Below are 24,550 nucleotides of genomic sequence, written 5' to 3'. Positions count from 1 at the left end.
AAGGCGGAAGGTGTGGTAACAAAAAGGTGAGGGAAACAAAGCCGGTGAGGATACAGCAAAAAAGACAGGGCTAGCAGAAGAAGCAAGACCAGTTCGGTGTCGACAAGCATTTGCATGGCGTGGGGAAGTGAGGAAGGAGCGAACTGATGCATAAGAACAATAAAAATGATATCGGCATATATGACTATTGATTGGCACCCTCGCTCACTGTTGTTTCTGAGAACAAGAAACTGCAATCGTTGTTGCTGAATGCACCAATGCTGGTGGAAAGAGGGGGATTTCCTTCATGGGCTGGGTATCGCTTACCTGGAATAGGTGTCCGGTTTGAGCTCATGAAAAGGAAATAAAAAAAAAAGTGCTGGTGCGCTGTGTGGTTCTAAGGGGGGGGGGGGGGGGTTGCTCTTGTTTGACCGTAGATTTTGAAGAGTAAGTAGCGAGGGAATACAATGGCTGAAAGGGAATGGGGAACTAGAAAGGAGAGAAGGAAGGTGAAGGTAAAGAAGAGCGGAGCGAAGAATCTTTTTTAGTGGCGGGTTTGGTGCAGTTGGCCCCATGCAAGTTGGTCTGCCACGCGAAAACTGTATAGAGGGAGCCAGAGAGTGGCTGAGATGACTGCTTTTTATTTCGAGTTACAGTTCAATAAGAGGTTTCTCCTCAACAGGGGCTGCAGGCGCAATCGGTGCTGCTGGTGCATATGGTGCCTGTTGTTGCTGATAGGGTGCGTATGCTGTTTGTCCATGCAGATCGACCGCAGTAGATTGCATCTGCTGCGTAGCTATCGGCTGGTAACCCTGATGTTGAAACTGGCCGGGTGTCTGAACACCAGGTGGGGAAACAACAGAGAACAGATCCTGGTTTGGCTGGTACATCGTTTGAGCAGGTATTTGCTGAACTGAAGGGGGAGCGGATGCAAATGGAGCACTGGCATATTCTACTCCTGTAGAGCCCGCCATAGACGAAGAAACATCGAAGGGGGCGGTTGCTGGAGGCACGGAGGTCTGATACTGGTAACTGGATTGTGAGGGTGGTGCTTGTGGTGCTTGTGGTGCAAAGGATGGAGGCACCTGATGATTATAAAGTACTCCTGGGATGTATGGGCTGTAATGAGGGTCCGATCCGGTCAAATGAGGGTACCCTGGGTTATTATGAACTGCTTGAGAAGGCAAGGCGACGTTGTAGCCCACGTGGGGTTCTGCTGGATGTGGCTGGACGCCGGGATATCCATAGGCGCTGGTGTTTATCCGGTGCTGATATGTAGATTTGAGCCGCTCCTGCAACAAATGATCGTACATCTTAACAGCCTGATCAATCTTCTCATTGAATTGGATAGCCTCGCCTATAAAGTGGTTCAGTGAAATGAAAAGTAGCATGGTATAAGCATGGAGCTGAAGGAGTATCGCAGTAGGAAGGGGCATATCAGATTCGTGCCATTGTGTACTTACGTTGCTTTTTATCGGCCTCCTCAATGCTTAATGCAAGCTTCATTTGAAACTTCGAGATCTGCTCATATAACGCCTGAACCTCCCGATTTCCAGCAACATCACCATTCGTCATCTGAATCCTGTCAACAAGCGAGGAGAACATCTCAATGTTCTCCTTCTCAGTTGATGTCAGATCGTTTGCCAAGCCAGCACTCACAGTAGTAGATACCTATAAAGGAAAAAAGAGTATGCTATCAACGACCGAGATCGAACAGAAGGACTGAAAATGCTGAATATTGACGAACCAGCGAGTCTCATACTTCGGGTTTGGTGTATGTGTATGTTTCATAAGCTGACTGCTTTGACTGAGATCCACTGAGTTTGGTCTCTTTCAAGGACGCTTCAATGGCCGCCAACAGGTCCGCGTCGTCTTCCTCATGGGATGGCCCTGTTGTCCCTCTGGAAATGGGTTCGTTGCGTGCTGCTGAAGGGGCTGAATATCCTGGCCGAGAATTGGCTTCCTTGAGTGACAGTTCGATCGCCTTCTTCAGATCATCATCCTCATTATCAAGATTCGAAGACTGTGCATTGGTAGATGTCGAAGTAATGGTTTGCTTTGGGCTGTTCGTGCTGGGAACAAATTCTGCTGGTCCTCCAAGGCCAAAGCTATCATGTACGGCAGTGCCTTTCCCTCCCATCTTCTTCTTGATCCAACACCCATCGCACACTCGAACCTCTTGGTTGACTCCAAGATGAGGCAACGACATGGTTTTGCTGGAACACTGTCCACAGAAAGTCGAGCCACATGCGCGGCAGTGATGCTTACGGTTGGTGAGTGTGAATGCCGTCCTGCATCGTGTGCACACATCGGAGTCCGTCCAGTCTGGGGGCTGTAATCGGAGTGGTTAAAAGAATACGATGGTTAGAGCTACGAAGAATATTCGGTCAAAAAAAAAAAAAAAAAAAAAAAAGCTATATTAGTCATGCTGGGACATCTTACTGCCGGAGTCTCGACAAGCGCTGCGCCGACATTATCCACCGGAGGAAACTCGTAGCCCTCATGCTGAAGGATCAGATAGGTGTCGCAAACATATCCCAAGCCCTGCTTCCCACGGAATAGACGCCCCCATATCTGAAGTAGAGTGAGGATTTTATTCTTGACCTCCAAGTTGCAGCCAGCCTATAATTGACAGTATTAGAGCATGCATGGTCAGCCAAAATTCCAAGGAGTAATTCACACGTTCGTAGCCAAAGCGGCGGTGGACAATACATACAGGTGCCTTCAGGATCGAAGTTAGGTTATCAACGAACTCGCGAGACGCAACTTCGACAAGAAAGTGCTGGCCGCCGTTCTTGACACAGACATCCGTCAGCTATTTCCAAAGTCGAAAATTCATACAAAAAACTTGTCAAAACTATAGCCAAGACTTTGTACCACCCACTAGGGCGCCATGCAACCTGAGCAAGCAAATGAGGCATTACCCCCAAGGCAAGGAGCTGGACATTGGGATTCTTGTGACTGATACGTCGCTTGAGTGCCTTGATGGCATCTTTGGAGGAGACCTGCTTGGACCTGATCTGGTCGCAAATCTCGAGATTGAGTGCCAAGTCTTCTGAGCCTACTGGTAAGTTTTCTGAGGTGGCCTTGTCTGAAAAAGTAAGGATAAGACAAGTAGATGAATTAGCTGCCAGGAGTTGATGAACGACATTCTGCTTTGGCACTCAAAGCCGAGAGTCGCACAGGGAAGGGAGTTGCACCATGCTGCAAAGGAGACAAGACCTACCGACGAGGTCATCGATTGGAGAGCTACCCTTCAGCCAGTAATTCATAGTGAAAATGAGAGTGTGTTCGAGAGGATGATAAGAAAGTGGAAGACGGTGCTAAGATGTGGAGAGTGGAGAAGAATTAAAATCGAGCGCTTAGAGGAACTGAAATGGTAATGGGAGATGGAAAGAAAAGAGATGCTTTCCCCAGCAAATGACGTGTATTCACTGTGCATCCAAAAATAAGGTTTTGCGAGGTACAACCCCCCAAGATATATCCGCCCCTGTCAACTTTGTCAACGTGGAACGCACAGGGAGCTCAAACACCCAGCCGGGCTGTGAAAAGCATCCACATGACAATGCATCCAGCAAACAATCCACGCGAGAGGATCTTACTTACCAGCATCGATCTACTCGTGGCATCATCCGGACTTTACAAACCTCTCAAGTGATGAGGTCTGTGAGGGGGAGAAGAGGCTCCTACTGGACAGGGAGGCACATGCACGGCTGATGCGCAGCGTTTAGTACCCATTCTGTGGTATGGGCTGGCGTGCATGTCCATGGCGAAGAGTCCTGACCTGGCACTGGAGCCATCATGACCCTCACAAATGCATCGTGATGCACGACTGGGTTGATTCCCCCAGTTGTCCCAGGGCGGGACTGGCGCCATTGCCTCCCGACATGCGACGTGTTGTGGCTGTGCAGTCAGTCGAAACTCCAAACACCCATTTCTTTGTCGGACCTTATTTGATGCGGGGTGGGAATAGAGAGCTCACGACTATCCTTCCTTTCTCCAACGAACTGCACCATGGTCCATGGAATCCCCATCGGCTCATGGGACACTCATGGGCCCGTCGGCCTGCAGCACCCTACAGTTGGATATGCCCCAAGACCGTTCCACAGCAATGAAGACAACCTTCTTCGAGACAGCTTGATGGCGCAAGCACTCCAGTATCTCAACCAAACAAACATCTTGCAATATCGCCAACTTCATCTCTCCGCCGCTAATGGGCATCAACAGACAAGGTTCCTGATATACGCCCTTGATTCCGCTCGAAATCATCGCGCCCCGCAACGACGTTTCGGCGAACAAAGGGCCCAAAAGAACCATGACAAGGAATCCAAGCAGGCACTTTCGATGGTCCTCCTGAACATGAATGTGGACCCACTGATATTCAGCGACGAGCTCGAACTGCCCCTCCCGGGATACACGCCCATGACCATTTTCCAGGACGACAAAGCCAAGCACCTTCTTAACATTTATCTTGATATGCCGTCACCCCGAGCAGCAGACGACCCGTTCGTGCGGACTGATGCTCGACCGCCTTCCAGAGCAGTACAGCAGATCCTCAGGCAGACATTGGAACGCGACTCGCCCAAAGGGATGCGAACAAGACTTTACGACTATCAAAAGAACTCTCTCTGGAAACTGCTGCGACGAGAACTCTACCCAGATTACATCCTCGACCCCACTCTCGTGCCCATGCAAGATATGGAAGGCAGGGCTTACTATATCAACATGGCCAATGACAGCCTTGTTATCTGCCGTAATCCAGAGTCGAAATGGGATGACATCCCTGGAGGGATTATTTGTGAGGACATGGTAGGTTCATTTCTGTCTCCAATTGGTCGCTTCCGGGGGCCAGTTTCGCCATTTCTGGCATTCCTGACTTCCAATTGATTTTGGCTGTGGTCTTTTACAGGGCACAGGCAAGTCGTGTATTTGTATTGCATTGATCATGCAGACTCTCCACCAGTCCAGCAAGCCTCCAACCATCGGGACACAGTTGTATTGCGAGCTTTATTCGGACACGGGGCCCTCAGCAACTGTAGCTCAGGACGGGCTTAATTCAGTTGCTACAGCGAATCTGGCACTGGTTCCCGGAGCCCAGATACCAGATTTACGGGATCTTGCGGCAGCAGCGGTCAAACTAAACCAAATTGATTATAAACGGATCCAAGACTATATCAACCCCGGGAGCATGGAACTGCTTGAGGACCTATCAGTGTATTATTATGCCGAGGACAGGAACGCAAGAAGCAATCTGACGAGAGCAAAGCAGCTCAAGACAAAGGATCGCTCCCCAGAGATTTATCTATCAACAACAACGCTTGTCATTGTGCCGCCTAATTTGATGGATCAATGGTGTAATGAGGTCAATAAGGTACATACCTTCACGAACATCGCGAGTGCATCGTTGTTTTCAATGGCACCAACCTAGTTCTTCTTGTTGTTGCATTTGCAGCACACCGAGAATTTCGCACTGAAGTTGTTGCGGATTGAGCCGGGCAAGGGCAGGGAGATTCCAGATCATCGGACCCTGTTGAAACACGATATGGTCCTTATCTCCCTGACTCGATTCGCACAGGAGTATGAACCTGGCTCCTACTCTGTTAAGCATACGAAAGGTAAAGCAGCCCGTCACTTTTTATTTTTCATAGTCTTTTTTTTTGCGCTCGACACCTAATCGACGTCTTTTATTTTCGGTATTTTTACTGCAGAGAAACCGCCTTGCCTGTGCGACTCCCAGTATATTTCATGCCATTGTCGAGCCCCACGATCCATTTCCCCGCTAATGCAGATTAGATGGAAGCGTGTGATCGTGGACGAGGGCCATAGCATGGGACTGAAGCTCTCGGACCATACGCTGTTCGCGGATCATCTCCATGCAGATCGCCGATGGATATGTACCGGAACACCGACATTTAACCTAGCCAACCTGAAGCCGTCTTCCTTTGCCAATGTACAGCTAACACTATCGGACAAGGGCGATCTGGAACGACTCGCGACGCTGATAAGGTCGTTCCTTCACCTGCAGCCGTACTATGGGGACAAGAATCTCTTCTCCAGAGTCCTGATACGATCTCTAGAAGATCACTATCGCATCAGCACAGGAGAAATCCCAGACGATTGGTCACTGGCGAGCCTGAGTAGTGCTTCACGTCTACGATATTTGATGGACAGGATCATGGTACGCAACAAGCCTGCGGATGTGGAGCGAGATGTCAGGCTACCCCCGCTTCACGAGAGGATCGTCCGATTAGAGCTGGATTACTATCAGGCCCTAGCACTCAATTGTCAAGTGGCGCTCATCCAAGCCAACGCTGTCCTAACCGAGCGTGAGGACCAGGATTACTTTTTCCATCCAAGTAATCGCAAACATCTGGCCCGTGTGATCGAGAACCTGAAGGATGGGTGCTTCTGGTACCTTGGCGGAAGTAAATACCAGGAGCAGCTCTCGAGTTCTTTGGAGAATGTTCAGCGGGGGATCGAGAGACATGAGGCAACCGTTGGAGGCAAGTACCCCGAAGACGACTTTCAGCTGCTGAAGGATGTTCGCCAGCATATCAACGATGCTCTATCGGACAAGGGATGGAATGCCTTACAACGGACGCAGGAAGTTGGTTACTACTGCTCAAACCTACCGACTATTATTCAAAGGGGATATGCAACTGTTTTCGAAGGCGAGGAATCGATGGACTGGGAAGGAAGTGCCGATGCAAAATCTGCAGGAGCTGGAAGTAGCTATCAGGAGGCGCGGGGACCAGAGGTTCAAGAACCAGCCCAGATCTGTGTAGTGATGTCTAAGCAAATCAACACTCTGAGGTCCAGTATGTCGGAGATCGAACAATCTCAGGAAACGAGTCGCGATGCTTCCGGAGACGATGTAGCAGCGCCGACAGAGGTCACACAGCTACAGCGCGCCATGACGAGAGAGAGACTCTCTCAAGCAAGGATCCTATCCAGTACATCCAGTAAACTGAATTACATTGCCGACCAGATCTTGCGCCACCGCAACTCTGAAAAATGCATCGTCTTTTGTCAGAGTCTTACGGCCATGTACTATATCAGCGAGTACCTCACCCTGGCCAAAGTGCGCTTTCTAATGTATCATACCCATGGCATGGTAAGTAGCACATCTATTGCGCCATGTTCTAGATAGTGCTTAACAATCAATAACTCTCATTTAACCAAATCATATGTTAACCATTCTCGTGTTTTTTATAGACTGAAAAGGAGCGCTCCAGCAACATCATGACGTTCAACACGAGCGAAAACGTCTCTGCAATCATCATGGACACGAAGCATGCCGCCTTTGGTATCGACCTCTCAAGTGCCTCACGCGTCTATTTCCTCTCGCCTGTCTGGCAGACGGCTACTATGCGCCAAGCCATCAAGCGCGCACACAGAATTGGGCAGATGCGGCCTGTGTATGTGGAAACCCTGGTGATTAGAGACTCTTTTGAGGAGGCGATCCTAACCCGGAGGAATGAAATCGACAAGGAGGAATCGTCAGGAACCGCTGAGGTGAACCCCACTGAGACAGTCGAAGAAAGCAAGAACAAAAAGAAGAAGAGTAGCAGGAGCAACCTTACAGGCAAGAAAGGCATGGAGGATGATGGGAAAATGCGGGAGTTCATTAGTCATATCGGCTTTATGAGCGTGCCGAGCCGTATATACAGGAGCCACGCTGCAGCAACCAGTGAAGGACCCAGGTCGATCCAGCTTTCCTCAGCAAACTTTGGATACAATGAAACCATGGATTCTTCATCAGGAGCTCATGTTTATCCAACTGTGGATGACTATCTTGCCTTCCAGGACGACGATCGTGATAATACAGTGACAGACTACCATCAAATCCCGCTTGTATTCCCATCCAAGAGAGCTGTGTCCGATACTGATGGAGAGTCTCAGGCTGCGGGAGACCATCAGGATACGACCGCGCATGGCCATACAGGAGCGGATATCGATTGTCAGGATGCAACAATGCGTGATCACTACCAGCCGTTTGCTGATCCATTGGAGCAGAGCAGCCCGAGGCCAGTACAAGATCTTCAAAAAACTGAAGAAGGTGTCAAGGATAACATTCATCGATCACTGCTCATTTCTTCATCATCGGCGGCTCTACCTGAGCGACTGGACATGCTGAAGATCGAGGTCAAATCCGAGGGGGAGGACGCGCTTAGAATGGTCAAGTTTGAGGATGACACAAAGTACAATGTGGACGTGTCGATCAAACCTGAGCCCGACCATTACGTGCTGTTCGACTACGATGACGACGACGACGACGACAAAAAGAACCTGGATGTGAAGAACGAGCTCATGGATTTTGAGGAGGACCGCAAGTATCCAGGGCTTCTCGCACGTATAAAGGAGGATCCTGAGCGCCAGAGCCACGATATCAAGGTTGCCGGTCTATTGAAGAGGGAGCCTAGCGATCAAGACGAAGATAGGAAAGACGATCTGGTCATCACACCAAAGGCAGAAGGAAACAGGACGACGCCCAATGCGCTGAAAATCGAACAGGATGCCGAGCTGAAGCGATCGCCTAGTTCTGGCGCGCACGACAATACAGAGTTCCTGGCCAAGTCGAGATCAAAGAGATTACGTTTTGAATAAAAATTTTTACTCTTATCCCCATGTTCGCCAATGCTGATTTTTTGTGGACATTTGAAAACTACAGAGATAGCATAGAACAATCTTTATTGTTACTTCGCCTTGCGTATCGCATGAGCATTAAATATAGCTGTTCTGCACCCAACGAGAGCTTCTATGGGTTCATTTGCAGATGAATAGGATCCTCGGAATCTTGCAAGGTCGAAACCAGCGCCTTGAACATTCTCTTCCACTCAAGAGGATCACCCTACGATCGTTGGATGAAGAAGACGCAGAAGAATTAGCTTCGTCCGCACTATTAACTTGTAAAGCACGTTGAAAAAAAAAAAAAAAAAAAAAAGGGCGTAGATCTGTAAACGCGACTTACTCTGCTCTTATCAAACATGACGAGCTGCAATTCAGCTCCGTAGGGAACGACTTTAACATCGCCTGTCAAAAAGCACCTTCTCTGGTCTGTCGTTGAAATGGTAATCTAGGATCAGCAGCACAGAACGATAAGAGAATTAGCACTAATGTCATCTAAATGCCATCCCCAAGCGCATGAATGCTATCGTGTTCTGATACCTTTTGTAGATTAGCGTGTACTGTATGAGCAACCAGATTGTTGACCATTGCATCGGCCAGCGCATCAATAATAGTATCTGCGTCTGTCTGCGAAAAGAATCTTGTCAAGCGTTCGGAAGAGAAAACTTCCAGGAAGGTCGCCTCTGTGAACTGTGTGGCCTGTATTCAACGGTTCATGGAATAAAAACAAAACTCATGGTTAATAACAATTCCTCTCGCCTAAAAAAAAAAATCTCAGCTCAAGCAGTGCCAATGTTAAAGTACTTACAGGCTGAGACAACTCCAATGCTTCGTCCTGCCATGAAATCGCAATCCTCGTTCCAAGTGAACTGTCCGAAGCTCTTTCATTGTTTCGAGCAGGCTGTGAGGAAGCGTAATTGCGTGCGTCAAACACCACGCTTTGACTTTGTAAGACACGTCCCATATTCAGGGGCTGTGAGTACGCCACCACGGGCGAGCTACTTGTAGAGTCATTGGCATTGTCCATGAGCAGTGATGCCAGCTGTACAGGGTCATTAACGAGGCCGTCCGTCATAAGCGCGTTGGGCCGCCTGTACCAATCGTCCCTCAAGATGTGTTTGACGGTGTATCGCTTTGAGGGATTTATCCGAAGCATGCCCAGGAGTAGAATTCTAACGGGTCCCTGTAGCCTGTTCCAAGGGTCGTGTGTGGGGTTTCCATTGCTCTCCTGGTATAACCGAAATTCCTCGCTGTCTAATGACGGCAGCTCCCATGGAGTGTCTTGATAAAATCGAAAAAAAGATCCGCTGCAAGTTAGGCGACATTCGCCCGTTGTCGTAATTTGTTGCTGGTGCATAATGAAAGAGAGAATCGATGGACTTACTGCCAATCATCATAACATAGAGAATGATTCCGCAGGACCAAATGTCCACAGCGTCGCCACTGTAATCTTCCTCTAGAACCTAATACGAGCAATGGAACTTTGTCAGGACCCTATTTATTATATTTCATGCAGACGCTCAGCTCTTTACCTCCTAAATGCAACAGATCGGTTGCATGCGCCTTACCTCGGGTGCGACATATGGCGCGCTTCCACAGGGTGTTTCAAGAGGTCGGCTCCTTCCTCCGTATTTGAATACAGTTGCAAGTCCAAAATCTGAGATCTTGAGCGTTCCTACACCGTGTGGATCAAGAGACAAATCGCGCGTCAGAAAAACGAAATGAGAAACGAAGCGGACAGAATCATAATCTTCATCATGACCCTTGATCACCTACCAGACGCGTCCAGAAGGATATTCTCTGGCTTCAGGTCGCGATGCGAAATGCCTCTACTATGCATGTATCTCTGCAGAGGCCAAAGGAACAGCTTGTTAGCTTCAATATATACTCAGTCTTCATGCGCATTAGATTAAAGCAAACATAGTGACTTACCACTCCTGCCATCAATTGCAAAAAGTACAAGTGCGCCAAATCTTCCTGAATTCCTCGATCTGGCTCTAATCGCGAATAAATCGATACAAAAAAAAAATGCAGGGTCTTTTGAGCAACTGTAACACATATCAGCCATACTCTGCTTATTATTACTACTATTATTATTATCAAGCCGGAAAGTGCTACTTACCAATTTTGTCAAACAACTCTCCGGCTGCAGCGTACTCGACAAAGATATAAAGACACTCTGGCTCTTCCTTGGACTCCACGAACCGAGAGATATTCCGATGTTGTAAGCCTCGATGGATGGTCAATTCCTTCAGAATAGTTTTCGTGAGCCCCACTTCCGGGTCCTTGGGGATGATTTTGACAGCAGCCTTAACGGCCGTTTTCTTGTGAGTGGCCAGTCGCACACTACGCACAGGAGAGAGAGAGAGAGACATTAAAAACAGTGTGTTGGTGAGCTGTTCTCGTTACAAGTAGCGGCGAGGATGAAACATAGTCCTTTCTCCATGTTTTTTTGGGGGTCTGACGGACGCATGTCTGCGCAGGCGGGGGTGAGTCAGAAGCGTTGGTTGCTGTTTATTCAGGCACCATAATCACACACACACACACACACACACAAAAAGTATTTCGTACACAGCATAGGCGCCCACACCAAGCGTCTCGCCCAGTTCGTATTCGCCAACCTGTTCAGCTTTCGTAACAGTTTGTGATGCCTCCGGAAGAGTGGGTGCTGAAAGATGTTTGTACATGATGTAGGTCGGTCGTGGTGCGAATGAAGAGGAATTGATGAGTTTTTGACGGAGGGCGTGCGGGGGAGCAAATGAGCAAAGCGAATTTGATTTTTTTTTTTTTTTTGTCGGAGCTACATTTTTGGTGGCAAGCCCAAGGCAACTGGGCACAACACCCCACCCTTCAGTTACTCCTGCCTGCGGTTAAGGGGGGAGGCTTCTACAAACCCAAGCATTTAATTCCCCCCTCCCTAGAGACGCGATACTCCAGCCCTGCCCAACCAGGGGCGGTTTTCTATATTACTTCATCGAGTGATATCTCTGGGAGCCCAAATGTCAAAGTAGATTTTATGGAGCGACCGACTACTACAGAATCCTATGCACTGGGTCCAAATCTGACGTCTTTTTTGTTAAACTTGACGCGTTTGCTTTGCCATCGACTGGTATGGGAAATGATATGCCTGCCTTCTCAATAATTTCTTCCAAGTCGATAGATAGAGTGAAGAAAGCGTAAACGAGTTTTTTTAATTTGGGCTATTGACAAGAATGCAGGCAGCTCACCTCCACATTTGAGGCCGCCTCGTGTCGATAACGACAGATGTTAAAGTGCACACTGAGTAACCTATATTTTGATTATTTTTGTCATAGAGAATATAGCGAGATGCAAGATGCAAGAAAGATGGTCGATGGTCATACTGGCAAATCTGGCAAATGGTGCATGTGAACATGCATCGATAGCTCTGCAGCAACAGTGCTCGGCCGGCCTTTGTGCCTTTGTTGTAAATAATAATATCCCAGCTCAAGATTTGAAAAAAGGATGCGTCGCACAGCCACTCTGCATGGTACAAACAAACGCGTCTTTGACATCCTCGATATAGGCATGACTGTACGACACCACATTTTTTATTTACAACAGAACAGCGATGTATATTTTTTTTTGTTTTCTCTTATCGCGCCCTACCTCATTCAGCCCCATCCTCCCCCTTCGCTTTCCCTTTTCTTTTTCTTTTTTCTTTTTTTTTTTATCTTTTATCTCCTCCTCTCCACTGCCACTTTCAAGGCGCTGCCGTAGCTGTCGCAAAGGGGTTCATGGCCACAACTTTGATCAAAGGAGGCGACACAGTCGTATCCGCCGTGACCAACACCTGCACACGCCCAAACATCTTGATCTTGCTCAGGTTCTCAGCGAGCTCGTCCGCCGCATCATCGTCCTGACTCGAGCGAAGCATCGAAGACGACGCCTGGTGGTCTTCATAATCGCTATCATCATCAAACAGTCCACGCTCATCATCGTACGCATTCGTCGCGTCGTCCGGATGGTCCATCGACTCATGTCGTGAAGCCGACTGTGAGAACGCGATCGACCGTCTCCTGTCCGCATGGTTCTCATGGATCGAAGCTGTATCATCCTCCCCAGTCTTGAACGGTTGCGAGCCCCAGTAGAGCTTCAGGGTCTCGGTGGTCTCGTTCCACGAATAGCGTTCCAGCGGCAACTGATCCAGATGCACTCGCTTCTCCAGACCGTATTCAGCCACCATGACGTCGAACGAGACATCCTGCACCTGCACCACGATACCTTCCCGAATCACCATGCCCTTCTCCTCCGTCATGTTCCGGAGGAGGAGGCTCAGAAAGAGATGGCTGCTCTGCTCTTCAGCGAGCTTGGCTGCGTCCTTCTTGAGGTTACAGTGGTTGGCACTCTTCTGGCAATTCTCCTTGTTGAGATACACTTTGGTGTCTAGTAAAGAATATCCAAGATAGCAACACACAAAACAGAGTATGCAGATAGAGTCAGGACACAATTGCAGATGTAAAATGAATATTTCTCTGTTCACTTCTTCTCTTTCACTCGCTCACTCTTCTGATGGCTGCCAGTTAAAAAAATAAATTAAGATAAATGATGGTATAGACCGGAGAGCAGAACAATGAGAGAGAGGAAACGAAGAAAATACAAAAATAAAATAGAAATAAAAATACAAGCAACCTGGAGATAGAAGAAATGGATGTGAAAGAAATGCATTGTGCTGGCCGCCTGCCAACACCTTCCACCATTCTCGCGTCCTTGACTCCCTCTTCAACCCTCCCCCGGTATCAAGTAGCATCCACTTTAGTTCCCCTTTCTTTGTGAACTGTTCTTGGATCAATACTTCCCTCCCTCCCTCCCCCCCCCCCTAAGAAACGAGCAAAAGCAAGAACGGCAAGAATAACTGGCGTATGTGTATCCATCTTGTCATGTCCTTCTCTCCACCAACCATAGTCACTCACACCGATTCGATGCCTGATGCAAGTATTTGCCCTTGTGCTTCCAAGTAGGCCACATCGCTACGCAAGGCGTCAACCTGCAACTCACCTCCAGTCAAGGATGCCTCCAGCAACCGGTGAACGATAATATCAGCGTAACGCCGGATCGGTGAGGTAAAGTGGGTATAGAGCGGAGCATTGAGCGCGTAGTGATGGTACTTGTTCGCAGGAAGCATTCCGCTGCAAATGTACTTGGCGCGGTGCATTGGCTTGACGGCCAACAAACGGACGACCTTGCGTACATCTGGATCTTGGATCGCATCCATGGACGCCTGCAACGCTCCTGCGCTCGACGCATCCAGCTCAAGTCCGATCTTGTTCATGTGCGAGATAAAGTCGGTCATACGTCTCTCGAGGGGATTCTCATGTCGACGCAGCAGGGCCTGCTCCGGGAAGAATTCGCAGATCTGCTTGGCGACACTCATGTTAGCGAGCAGCATGAACTCTTCGATCAGTCGGTTGCTTTCCTTGAGTTCGTACACCGACACATCCACCGGGTTATCCTGCTCGTCCGTCTCAAAAGCCAACTTGACCGAGTTGATCGAAAGCGCGCCATTGTCGAAGCGCTTTTGGCGGAGGATCATGGACAGTTTCTAACAGGCCAAGCAGAAAAAAAAAAACAACGACAAAGGAGGACATTAGATAATGAAAATTATTGTGCCTCCCAAATACATCACGCGAACTGGACAGCATAATGCGAAAAAAAGTGATGCTTACGAAAAACGTCTTGATATTTTCCTCGACAATTGCCCGTGGATGGTCAAAGACTTGAACCTTGGGATCCAGGGAACCGACCGTGATCACCTTCTGTGCATCGTCGTACGAGAGCTGGGCACATGATCGAATGATAGATTTCGCGAACGAAGTATCCAGAATATCTCCATGCTCCGTCATCTTCCAGAACACTGAAAATGTGAGGCGCTCGACGTTTACTCTCAGGCTGCACAGGTCCTCGGAAAGGATGCTTGGAAGCATAGGAATCGCCTTTTGTACCAGGTAAACAGTTGTGGCCCGGGCCTTGGCCTCGCGATCCAATGCAGATCCGACCTTGATGAAATGTGACACATCCGCGATATGAACTCCGATCTCGTATGTTCCATCCTCGAGGCGAATGCATGATACTGCGTCGTCCAAGTCCTTGGCGGTCGCGGGATCGATCGTGAAGGTGCAGCTCTGGCGCAAATCGCGACGACGGCTCAGCTCGTTCTCAGGAATAGCCCATGGGAGTTCCGGCAGACACTTTTCCACCTTTTCGCCAAACGCGGTAGTCATGACATTGTTGTCGGCCAGCAGGGCCTCGGTCTCGATTTCAATGTTGCCAATGTCACCCAACTCACGCTCCAGGTGTCCGAAGGGATGAAGGGAGCTCAGGGGCCAACGCTTGATCGTAGCAAGGAATAGTTTGTGTGTATACGAGGCATGATTTTCCACAAAGTCCTCTGGCGCCTGGTCGATAGGAATAGCAATAAGAGGCACGCGTTTGTCGGTCTATACCAAAGAAAGAAAGAAAGAAAAAAAGAAGCTGAGATTAGTGTCTTGAACCTGGCATCTGGTAGCGTAGGAGCAAAGCAACAGAAAATCTCGACCCTTGTACATACCGGCTTGAACCAGACAATCCTGGGTTGCCCCTTTTGGTCCTCATCGTCTTGGCGACGGCGCTCGTTTTTCTTGGCCGATCCGCTGGGTCGCTGCAGGGTCAACGTTCCAGAGAACATCTGGACCAGGGAGCGCTCAACAATGGAGACAACACGGCCGCAGTACTTTGGCTTGATGTCCTCCACATCCGCATCCCCTGCCTCTTCGACGTCTTCGACGCGCTTGCTCCTCTTTTTCTCCTTGCCGCCCTCGAGCTTTTGTAGGGGCATGTCCTCAAAATCGATCAGCTCAATGCCGACCACGTCTCCTTCCAGGGCGCGATTCCTATCCTTGCTGCCGCAGATGTAAACATCGCCCTCTGGAAGAGAGTCCACGGTAACATAGGCATCTGATCGATTCCGCTTGTTGATTCTTAAGACACCCTGCACGTACTTGTGCTTCTGTTTGGTGAGAAGTGAATGGAAATCGGAGTACGTAAGGTGAGCCTGGAATAGCGGGCGTCGACCATTCGCATTGTCCTTCAAGCTGACGCTATCCCTGTTTGAGAGTCCGCCATTCGAGGGCGCGGGAGTGGCTATATAAAGGATCCGAATGGGTCGATCGTGATTAGTACCGACAAAAGATGAAAAATGCAGGCGTTCATTGTACGCATTTGTTCTGTCTACAACTTACACATGCGCCAGTCCTTCCGATCGACGTCCTTGGCAGACGGCAACGCGGAGAGGCGTCGGCTGGCAGAACCAGTCATGCCTGAGGCAGCGACAGAGGTGCGATTCTGGGTAGGAAAGTTGAAAACAGTCGTGTAGCGTCGACGGTCCTGGGTATCGTCGTTGTTAACAAGGCTTTGACCAAAGTTTTGGAAGGCTGCAGAGCCAGGGCCTGGTTGCATATGGCTGGGCAGCTTGGAAGCGAACTCTGCCAGTGAGTTTGGATCAACGCCCGAGATCGAGCGTCGATGGGGCGCCTTTGCGGCAAGACTGGATCGGTTGCCCACGCTACCCTTGCCTTCAAGCGCCGAAAGAGCGTCAGCCACGGCATCGGTCTCCTCATCACTCGAGAAGTTTGCTCGTGCTGCATTCGCAGCTGCGGAGGGAACATATGGGCGGCCCTCCTGTAATGCTGCTACCTCTTCAGGACGAATAATTACAGAGCGACGGTTGGGCTGATAGGTCGATGGTGCACCACTAGTCGAAGAGGAGGATCCCGTTGCTGCTGCTGTAGTTGTTGCTGTTGTTGTCTCTGATGCAAGGCTGTAATACGAGCCATCGGTTGCCGAGTTTATGAAAGAGCGCCTATTACGTCGATTGACATCCTGAGAATCGCCAACGTTACTGCCAAGTGAGCCAATCTCCTGTGGTAGAACGACAGAGCGTCGATTGCTGGCTTTCCTGCCGGCCGCGCTCTCCTGTGCCCCATTAAAAACAGCAATCGAAATATTAGGATGTTGTTTTCGACAAAATCACACAAAAAAGGAACGAGCAAGGCCATAGAGGCTACTTACATAATCATCGTCCTTCTTGGCAGCAGGGATCGCTGGGCGCTTTGGATCAGAGACGGAAAGGCGACGCAGGGTTGCGACGGTCGACTGGAGTGCGGTCTCAATTGATGTTCCTCGAGGCGGCTGCGAGATGTGAAGGGTCGTGGTTGTGCTGATGGTACTAAAGGCGGGTTCCTTGGCAGCCATGGGGCTGATACTGCCCGTACCCACCGAGGTTCGTGAAGGCAGCGCAGACAGGGACATTCGCTTTTCGTGGCGAGAGAGACCCTGGCTAGGCTGCTGCTGCTGGTCCATTGGGGCACCAGATGCAGCGGTGCTTGCTGGGTTGTTCTGGCTGGCCGGGGGCAAGTTCTTCAGGCTGCTGATCATTTCCTGAAGCGATTGAAGGGTCTTTGGGGCACCCTCACGGTTCTTATCCTGGCCAAATTGGTCCATTTGCTCCTTCATCGACATTGAGCGAGCATGGCCGCGCCTGGGGTTGGCCCCAGGGGATGGTCCTCCACTCGGGGGAGAGGACGAGGTAGATATGGGGGACGGATTGGCGGCCTGGCTGCGAGAGGAGGCCGAGGCGGAGGCGTTGGGGGAAGTGGATACAGAGGGGAAGTTGGAGAGGGGGCGTCTTTCGGCAGCATGCTGGTCGTTCTCGTCGACCGTGGGCAATCCAGGGCCAGGACGACCGAACCTATCGCCGAGGGAGGACAGGGCGGACGAGCGGCGGCTGGCAGGGCCCGAGGAGGAGGAGGAGGAGGAGGAGGGATTGGCGGAGGAGCCGAGGGAGGAGAATGCACCGGTGCCGGGGCCGAAGGAGAAGGTGGAGGAGGAGGAGGGGGAGGAGGAGGTGGGGGAGGAGGAAGAGGAGGTGTCTCGTGACATGGCCGTGGTGATGAAGATCAAGTGGAGGATGGGGATGGGAGAGGAAAGAGGGGAAAGAGAGGGAGAGAGGAGGGGAGGAAGAGGAGGAGGAAGAGGAAGAGGGAGTGTAAAGAGGAGGGACTGGGAGGGGGAGTGGGGATGATGGGGATGATGGGGATGATGGCCTTGGGAGACTGTGAGGGGGGAGACTGTGGGGGGGGGAGAGTGAGGGGGATGATGGAGTGAGAGAGAGAGAGAGAGAAGAGAGAGAGAAGAGAGAGAAAGAGAGAGAGAAAGAGAGAGAGAGAAGAGAGAGAGGGAGAGAGTGGGGGAGAGTGGGGGAAAGGAAGCCCAGAGGGCGCACACTGATTGGATCGACGGCAGCCTAACCCTTTCCCATCTCTCCCACATCTCCTCTCTCTCTTCTCTCTTTCTCTCTCCGCTTACATACCCTTCGCACCTTGAATTCCTCACGCTCTCTTTTCTTTTCTACCTTCTACCTTCTCTTCTCTTGCTCTCTCTCTCTTTACCTGCCCACACCCGCACCCTCGGCCCCAACATGGCCTCCCAGCACTGCCAGTTCTTCTCAACAAAGAAGGGCTGCAGAAACGGAGCCGCATGTCGCTTCCTCCACACCGCCCCCTCTCCTCAGCCTGCCTCAAGCGCTCCACGCACTGCAACCGCATCCACTGCAACCGCCGCTCCAACAAGAACGACTGCCACCATCGCTAGAGCTCCTGTCCGCAAACCCCTCCCCAAGCAGCTCCGTGATCTGTCCCAGGACCAGACCGCTGCATCCCTCCGCACCTACGAGATCTCGCAGATCGAGAGTCGCTTCAGCTCCTCCTTTGTTCGCATCACAGACTCCAACAGCGATCAAATCGCCGATATCTTTCAGCTAAAGATCACTCCCAGCGACCCGGACTTTCCTTACGAGATCGAGTCCCTTCACATCCAATTGACCGTTCCAAAAGACTACCCACAGTCGCCCTGCAGTGTCGAAGTCCTCAACAAGGACATTCCCAAAGGCTATGCTACCAACCTCGAGCGAGGATTCGCAGAGGCCACTCGTCAGAAAAAGTCCTTGCTCGCCCATCTCAATTGGCTGGACGTCAACATGGAAGAACTCCTTCAGAAGCCTCCAGCACCAACCATCCGCTTTGTTGGACATGGTCAGCAAGCGAACACTGCATCTGCCGCAAAATCAGCCCGCGTCTCTACGTCCAATGGTTCAGCAACGCCAACAACCGAGGCATCGTCTTCCTCTTCCGCCCCTTTACTGTCGTCGTCGTCTTCAGCCAGCTCATTCGAAACCCCTGTCAAGCCTACTCCTGTACCTGCATCTCAACCACCTAAACCTGTCCAGCCAACTTTTACATCCCAACAGATCGAACAGGCTTCTCTGCAACGACAGAAGCAGCTGGCCCAGATTCAGGCACGCTTCCGATCATCGTTCTCAACCATATCCGCAACTGAAGTAGAGATCTCCCTCGAATCTGCAGATAAACCTCGGATGCCGGTGTCATGGCAGGGTCCCCTCTGGATCAGCCTGCTCGTCCCGACAAAGTTCCCTCTGGAGCCATGTGAGATCCGTCTGAAGCAGGATGGCCATAACCCCGAGATTGAGCTCTGGCGTGCAAGGTATGGCACATTTGCCCGCAGTAAATTGTAAACACGGGAGAAACTTTATCAACCCCTTTGCTTGTCCTGTTTTAGAAATGTCGAACAAGGGTTCAGGAAGATGGCTGCAGCCATGCCCCAGCTGTCGCTGTTCCAGCTTCTGAACCAGCTCAACCGCGACCTCAAAGAGTTCATGAACATGCCCGCTCCTGCACCACCATCAGCACCCATTGCGCCACTGGAACAGCCCTCTCTATCCCAAACCGCATCTCCATCATCAAGCGCGTCTAAATCCGCTGCATCTCCCGATCACGCTCCTGCCGTTCTACACCGCGACGACACGTCAAAGCCAAGACTCATCTACGTCGACCCTCCAAAGCAGCTTCCTACAAGAAACTTTGAACAAGGCGAGGACAATGGCATGGTCACCAGCGAGGACGACAGCAGCGACAATGACGACGACGACGACGACAACGATCCAGACGGATCAGAACATGGTGACGTCCATGACTCCAACGCAGATTCGGCGACCCACTCTGAAGAAGACGACGATGATGACGAGCAAGACGGCCAATCCTCTATAACTGGCGGCCCTATTATCGATGCCGCCCCAAAACGCGGTATCGAGATCCGGATGCCCGATCTCAAGCTCGAGCATATCTCTCTCCTCTATTGTCGCTCGCTCAACCTCCTCGTCCGTTGTAACCGCTGCAAGGGCCTCTTTGATATCCCCGACCTCCTTCCCGACGATAATAACAATAATAACAACAGCGCGTCCGTGAATCCATCAGGAGGAGATAAACGGAAATGGAGAACCTGTGATAACTGCCAATCGCTCTTGGGGGCCCATTTCCGCACAGAATACATCCACATCCAATCCCGGACGATCGGATACTTGGATCTGGCGGGATGTACGGCTTATGATATCTTGCCCTCGGCCTTTGTACCTACCTGTAGTGAATGTGATACAGTCTTGGGCTCGGGTGCGGACATGACCGCCCATGTGGATTCTGGAACGACTCTAGCATCCACCGAAGAGAGCTTTGAAGCACCAGGCCGTACAGTAACGACCCGTGTCCCGACATCCACAGCACCTACGGGTTTCCGCCAAAGAATCGGCCGCGGCATGTCCGCCACCGCCAACTGCCGGAAATGTCACGCCCGTCTCATTCTCTCGATCGAAGGTGATCTCAAATTCATCAAACTCAGTCCCGGGGACCTCATGCGCGCGGATGCCTCCACGCTCTCGCAACTCCCCCTCAAGAAGAAAAAGCCTCTCAAGAACAAGAACGGTCTGGATTTCGAACTGAAGGTTGGGGAACCGCTCCCTCGGAAGGGTGCTTGTGATCATTACAAGAAATCGCGCCGCTGGTTCAGGTTCCCGTGTTGCTCCAAGATCTATCCCTGCCATATGTGTCATGACGAGAAGGAGGGTGGTTCACATGAGTGTGAGTACGCGAAACGGATGGTCTGTGGACATTGTTCGAGAGAGCAGACTGTGAGCGATAAGCCTTGCGTCTGTGGAGAGAGTCCAATCAAGACTATGGGTGGCTCGGGCGCGTTCTGGGAGGGTGGAGAGGGGATGAGGGACAAGACGAGGATGAGCAATAAGGATTCGAAGAAGCATAAAGGAGCCCATAAGACGATGGCGAAGAAGCAAGTCGGTGCGGAGAATGCCCGTAAGAGGATTGAAAAGTCCAAAGCCTCGCGATCGTCTGCAGCCTAGAGAACTATAATAAACACGTTTTACTTTTGGCATCTTCCCTCTTTTTTATTTTCGCGTATGGTAAAGTCCCAAAGGATAGCGCGAATCCTTGTCTCCAAAGAAGAAACGCACCGTTTGCCCCTCCCACAGCTGCGCGATTCGCTCGCTCGCTCGCTCGCCCCAATCGCGTTTGCGCAGGAGAGGAGGGGGATGGAGGGTCTGCGCACATCCCCCTTCCTTCCTTTTTCTCTTTCTCCACAGACATTATAAAAGGGCGGCCCTATTCTGCTTCGTCATCCTACATACACTTTTTTTTTTCCCCCAGCAACACACCAGTATTACTACCACGTCTTCAATCTCCAACCTGCTCCGCTCAATTCTCCGTCCGTCACAAGTTCTCTACAGAAACATGCCTCACTACACCGCAACCTGGAACGGCAAAGGTATACATATATTATATACGCGTCCAAACTCTTGACAGATTTTTCTTCTTTAATTTGCTTTATGTGAATATCTGAGCGAGCGTTGCATGGGGACCTCGCTTAAACATGCATTCCTTTGGAAGTAAAGTATAGCTTTCGTTTTTTTTTTTTAATATTTATTATTTTCTCACGCTTCTTTCTTATCATTTCTTACATCCTCACCAAGTCCTCGCCGAGACGGACGAATTCGAGAAGGTCGAAGGAAACATCTACGTAGGTGTCAAATCTCTGTTTCTTTACATGGACTGGCCCTGGCCCAGGCCCAGTTATGATCGGCTCACCAACTGCACAGCATTTTTACTAATCACTTTTTTTTTTTTTTTTTTTTTTGCCTTCCTTATCATTACATTTGCGCAGTTCCCTGTCAGCTCCATCAACAAGGACTACTTCAAAGAGTCCTCGAACGAGACCGTCTGCGGATGGAAGGGAACTGCCAGTTACTATGATATCGATGTCGATGGCAAGGTCAACATGGATGCTGCCTGGTAAGGAATCGGCACGTTTTTCTTTATTCTTTATTCTTTATTCGTTATTCTTTATTCTTTATTCTTTATTCATTTCTGCTTGCACCCCTCCTCCCCCTCCCTTCTTCCAAAAAAAAAAAAAAAAAAAAAAAAACTTTGAATTTTGCAAGACATCTCGTTCTCACAACATAGCCTTTGCGCTTATTACCCTTTTCTTTCAGGTACTATGCAAAGCCCAAGGATGCAGCCAAGAACATCGCCGGCATGGTCGCATTCTGGAAGGGTGTCGAGGTCAAATCGTACGTTTAAAAAAAAAAAAAACTTCTTCCTCGTCGCATATCAATATCCCCCCCCCCCGTGTCTCATACATACTCTTGTTCATCTTTCACTCACATTCTTTCATCTTCCTACCCGGCGTGAACACATATATATATATATATTTTTACAGCTCGTAAAAGTTGAAAGTATGCACGTCTACCCGCAGGAACCAAGCAAGATACACACCTACCCTTCTTTGCTTATATACTTGGTATAGATAGTAGCTACGCGTCTCTATACCTTCATAAACACTTTTTTCTAAACACGAACTCACTTCCTACCACACCTGTTTCCTTCCACATCCGTATTAGCGATGAAGAGGACTTTTTTTATTTTTATTTTTTTCTGAAAATGCCAATGAAAAGAAATGAAATCAAATAAAATAACGCATGCATGCTTGCTTGCGTCTTCGATGGAGGGGAGGGGAGGGAGGGACGGGACCTATCGCTTCCGCTTAGTCTCAGTCATGATCATATCATCATACAGAACCGTCGGTCGAAGTGGCCACTGCTCAAACTTGAGCGCGACCTCGTTCAGCTGCTCCAATGTCATATGCTTGATCTTAATGTTGTGGTCGAAACTCAGTCGGCCCAGAAGAATATCTGCGCCTGGTCCCAGTAATCTATTGTTATTGGTCATACAATTGAAAAAAGAAAAAAAAATCACACAGGAAACATTAGTTAAAAGAATGGTCATATAGCCATAGGAAGGATTCCTTTTTTTATATATAAAAAAAAAAAAAAAAAAAAAGTTGGCACATTTACTTGATCACTTTGTTAAGCGCGTGCGACTTGTTCGTGAAAAGACTCCTCAGACAGAAATCCATTATTTCCGTCGACGCTATGGTTGCAGAAGAAAGAGGTGCATTAAAAAAAAAATCAAAAAAAATCGCGTCAATACACAGCCTTCTCATTCCAACAACACAGAGGCTTTTTCCCCCCACTTTCCTCCCTCTGCAAGATAAAACAAAACATTACTTTCCATCTTGGGTTTCTCATGTGGGACAATATGCAGGAGCTCATAATCAAACGGCAGATGAAAATGATGCGATCCCGGACGCGAGATCGGCATGATCTCTGCAGCCGCCTCCGCTAGAATCGTCACCCTGTTCCTCGCTGGCTCCCCTGGCTCCGCCTTGAGTCTCTATTCCATACGAAAAAATTTCCCATCCCGGATATCGCAACATGAAATCGAACATAATTAGCACAATGGCATCGTTATCGTTGCCATAAAAAAAAAAGCAACAGCTGCTTTGGCTTCCAGCTTCCGGCGTTGTTTTACCTTGACTGCATCCTTGAAACAGAACATATACATCTCCACGCGTCCCATCCTAAAGATCCCCATCCGTCCTATTGACGCAATCAACAGATCCTGCACCACCTTCTCCCCCAACGACGAATTCGGGATCGAGCCCACAATCACCAGATCCGTATGGACCTTATCCCACGGCTGAGGTTCCAGATCCGGGAAGACCGCCTTCGTAGGGTCCATGATTTCTTCAAACGGATCCGAGGACGGGTTCAGAGCAAAGTTCTGGATCCGCCCGCCAGATTCGTCTATAAGGGACTACTTGCCATGATCGCGATTCCCCCCAGAGTCGTTAGCAAACCCGCTTCAACAACAATATCAACAACATCAACAACAAACATCAAAAACAACAACAACAACAACAAAAAGACATGCTCTCAAGTCCTCGTAAGATCAGAATCGACCCCTTCCCTCCGTACCTTCAATGACTTTTGGTATGCCTCTCCATTCTCCACGGTCACCACCTTCTTCGCACCTGCCAATGCCATCGACCGCGTGAGCTGTCCTGGACCTATCATACAGCGGACCAAACAGAGAATGGAAAAAAGTTTCTGGATCAGCACCAATCTCTTCACAATATAAAAAAAAAAAAAAAAAAAAAAATCGAAAAAAAAAAATCGACATAGTGTACCTGGAAAGATCTCAAGGACAGATCGATTCGGATGGTCTTGGATACCTATCCTCTTTGCCGTCTGATCTAAAAAGAAAAAAAAAACACATACATACACGTCTAAGTTCAGTGCTCGCCATGTTCGTATGTGTGTGTGTCTGTGTGTCTGTGTGTACGTGTGTAGGGAGGAAGGGAGAAAATGCAAGAATACGACCTGGAATGCAAACAAACCCTCCACCCGCGCGCGCACACGCACACGCACCAACGTTCATCCTGTTCACAACATACCCGCAAGCTCCTCAGTCATGACAGACACTCGCATCTGGCCGCGTGCTCTTGACACTTTGAACAGAGTGGGCCAGAGTCCTGCTGCAGGCAACTTTGGCAGCGACTGTAAGACGGGTCGTACAATGGACATGCTGATGTCGATGTCGAATGTGTCAGGTCCTGGCTATGTGGTTGTTCTTGTTCAATAAGAGTTTCTCTGTTTTCAGCTCCGTCCTGTTCTTTGATATCCTTCAAT

General features: G+C 49.6%; 7 protein-coding genes across 7 annotated transcripts; 3 read left to right on the top strand and 4 right to left on the bottom strand.

Annotated features, from left to right (window-relative positions):
- Positions 1-629: 629 nt before the first annotated feature.
- On the bottom strand, positions 630-3,251 carry BC939DRAFT_485061 (uncharacterized protein; the record flags this gene model as incomplete). The annotated part of the gene is made up of 7 exons (XM_051559284.1): positions 630-1,336; positions 1,443-1,650; positions 1,742-2,311; positions 2,422-2,601; positions 2,696-2,794; positions 2,904-3,040; positions 3,206-3,251. The coding sequence occupies 7 exons, from the start codon at positions 3,249-3,251 to the stop codon at positions 630-632; spliced, it is 1,947 nt and encodes a 648-aa protein (XP_051408129.1).
- Positions 3,252-3,845: 594 nt separating this feature from the next.
- On the top strand, positions 3,846-8,602 carry BC939DRAFT_307032 (uncharacterized protein). The gene is made up of 5 exons (XM_051551428.1): positions 3,846-4,788; positions 4,889-5,341; positions 5,432-5,594; positions 5,688-7,093; positions 7,195-8,602. The coding sequence occupies exons 1-5, from the start codon at positions 3,994-3,996 to the stop codon at positions 8,584-8,586; spliced, it is 4,209 nt and encodes a 1,402-aa protein (XP_051408128.1). The 5' UTR covers positions 3,846-3,993; the 3' UTR covers positions 8,587-8,602.
- Positions 8,603-8,678: 76 nt separating this feature from the next.
- BC939DRAFT_463984 (kinase-like domain-containing protein) lies at positions 8,679-11,145 on the bottom strand. The gene is made up of 9 exons (XM_051557315.1): positions 10,730-11,145; positions 10,540-10,604; positions 10,384-10,453; positions 10,176-10,282; positions 9,992-10,070; positions 9,416-9,888; positions 9,148-9,306; positions 8,951-9,055; positions 8,679-8,830 (listed from the first exon to the last, which is right to left on the bottom strand). Exons 1-9 carry the CDS (start codon positions 10,980-10,982, stop codon positions 8,738-8,740), a joined length of 1,404 nt encoding a protein of 467 aa, XP_051408127.1. The 5' UTR covers positions 10,983-11,145; the 3' UTR covers positions 8,679-8,737.
- A 1,082-nt stretch (positions 11,146-12,227) lies between these two features.
- BC939DRAFT_463979 (uncharacterized protein) lies at positions 12,228-17,483 on the bottom strand. The gene is made up of 6 exons (XM_051557314.1): positions 16,672-17,483; positions 15,843-16,575; positions 15,173-15,744; positions 14,292-15,062; positions 13,624-14,167; positions 12,228-13,011 (listed from the first exon to the last, which is right to left on the bottom strand). Exons 1-6 carry the CDS (start codon positions 17,119-17,121, stop codon positions 12,329-12,331), a joined length of 3,753 nt encoding a protein of 1,250 aa, XP_051408126.1. The 5' UTR covers positions 17,122-17,483; the 3' UTR covers positions 12,228-12,328.
- Positions 17,484-17,893: 410 nt separating this feature from the next.
- On the top strand, positions 17,894-20,897 carry BC939DRAFT_463975 (uncharacterized protein). The gene is made up of 2 exons (XM_051557313.1): positions 17,894-19,161; positions 19,237-20,897. The coding sequence occupies exons 1-2, from the start codon at positions 18,080-18,082 to the stop codon at positions 20,864-20,866; spliced, it is 2,712 nt and encodes a 903-aa protein (XP_051408125.1). The 5' UTR covers positions 17,894-18,079; the 3' UTR covers positions 20,867-20,897.
- Positions 20,898-21,254: 357 nt separating this feature from the next.
- On the top strand, positions 21,255-22,100 carry BC939DRAFT_506843 (uncharacterized protein; the record flags this gene model as incomplete). Its single annotated transcript, XM_051560837.1, has 4 exons — positions 21,255-21,288; positions 21,494-21,540; positions 21,685-21,812; positions 22,013-22,100. The coding sequence occupies 4 exons, from the start codon at positions 21,255-21,257 to the stop codon at positions 22,098-22,100; spliced, it is 297 nt and encodes a 98-aa protein (XP_051408124.1).
- Positions 22,101-22,550: 450 nt separating this feature from the next.
- BC939DRAFT_506842 (S-adenosyl-L-methionine-dependent methyltransferase) lies at positions 22,551-24,445 on the bottom strand (the record flags this gene model as incomplete). Its single annotated transcript, XM_051560836.1, has 7 exons — positions 22,551-22,731; positions 22,874-22,949; positions 23,087-23,252; positions 23,391-23,675; positions 23,837-23,928; positions 24,049-24,114; positions 24,316-24,445. The coding sequence occupies 7 exons, from the start codon at positions 24,443-24,445 to the stop codon at positions 22,551-22,553; spliced, it is 996 nt and encodes a 331-aa protein (XP_051408123.1).
- Between the last annotated feature and the right edge of the window lie 105 nt (positions 24,446-24,550).

This window comes from Gamsiella multidivaricata (assembly GCF_025024155.1).
Source record: "Gamsiella multidivaricata strain RSA 2152 chromosome Unknown BC939scaffold_80, whole genome shotgun sequence".
NCBI lineage: Eukaryota > Fungi > Mortierellomycota > Mortierellomycetes > Mortierellales > Mortierellaceae > Gamsiella > Gamsiella multidivaricata.
Note: the sequence above shows the minus strand (reverse complement) of the source record. Positions and strands in the feature narration are given on the sequence as shown.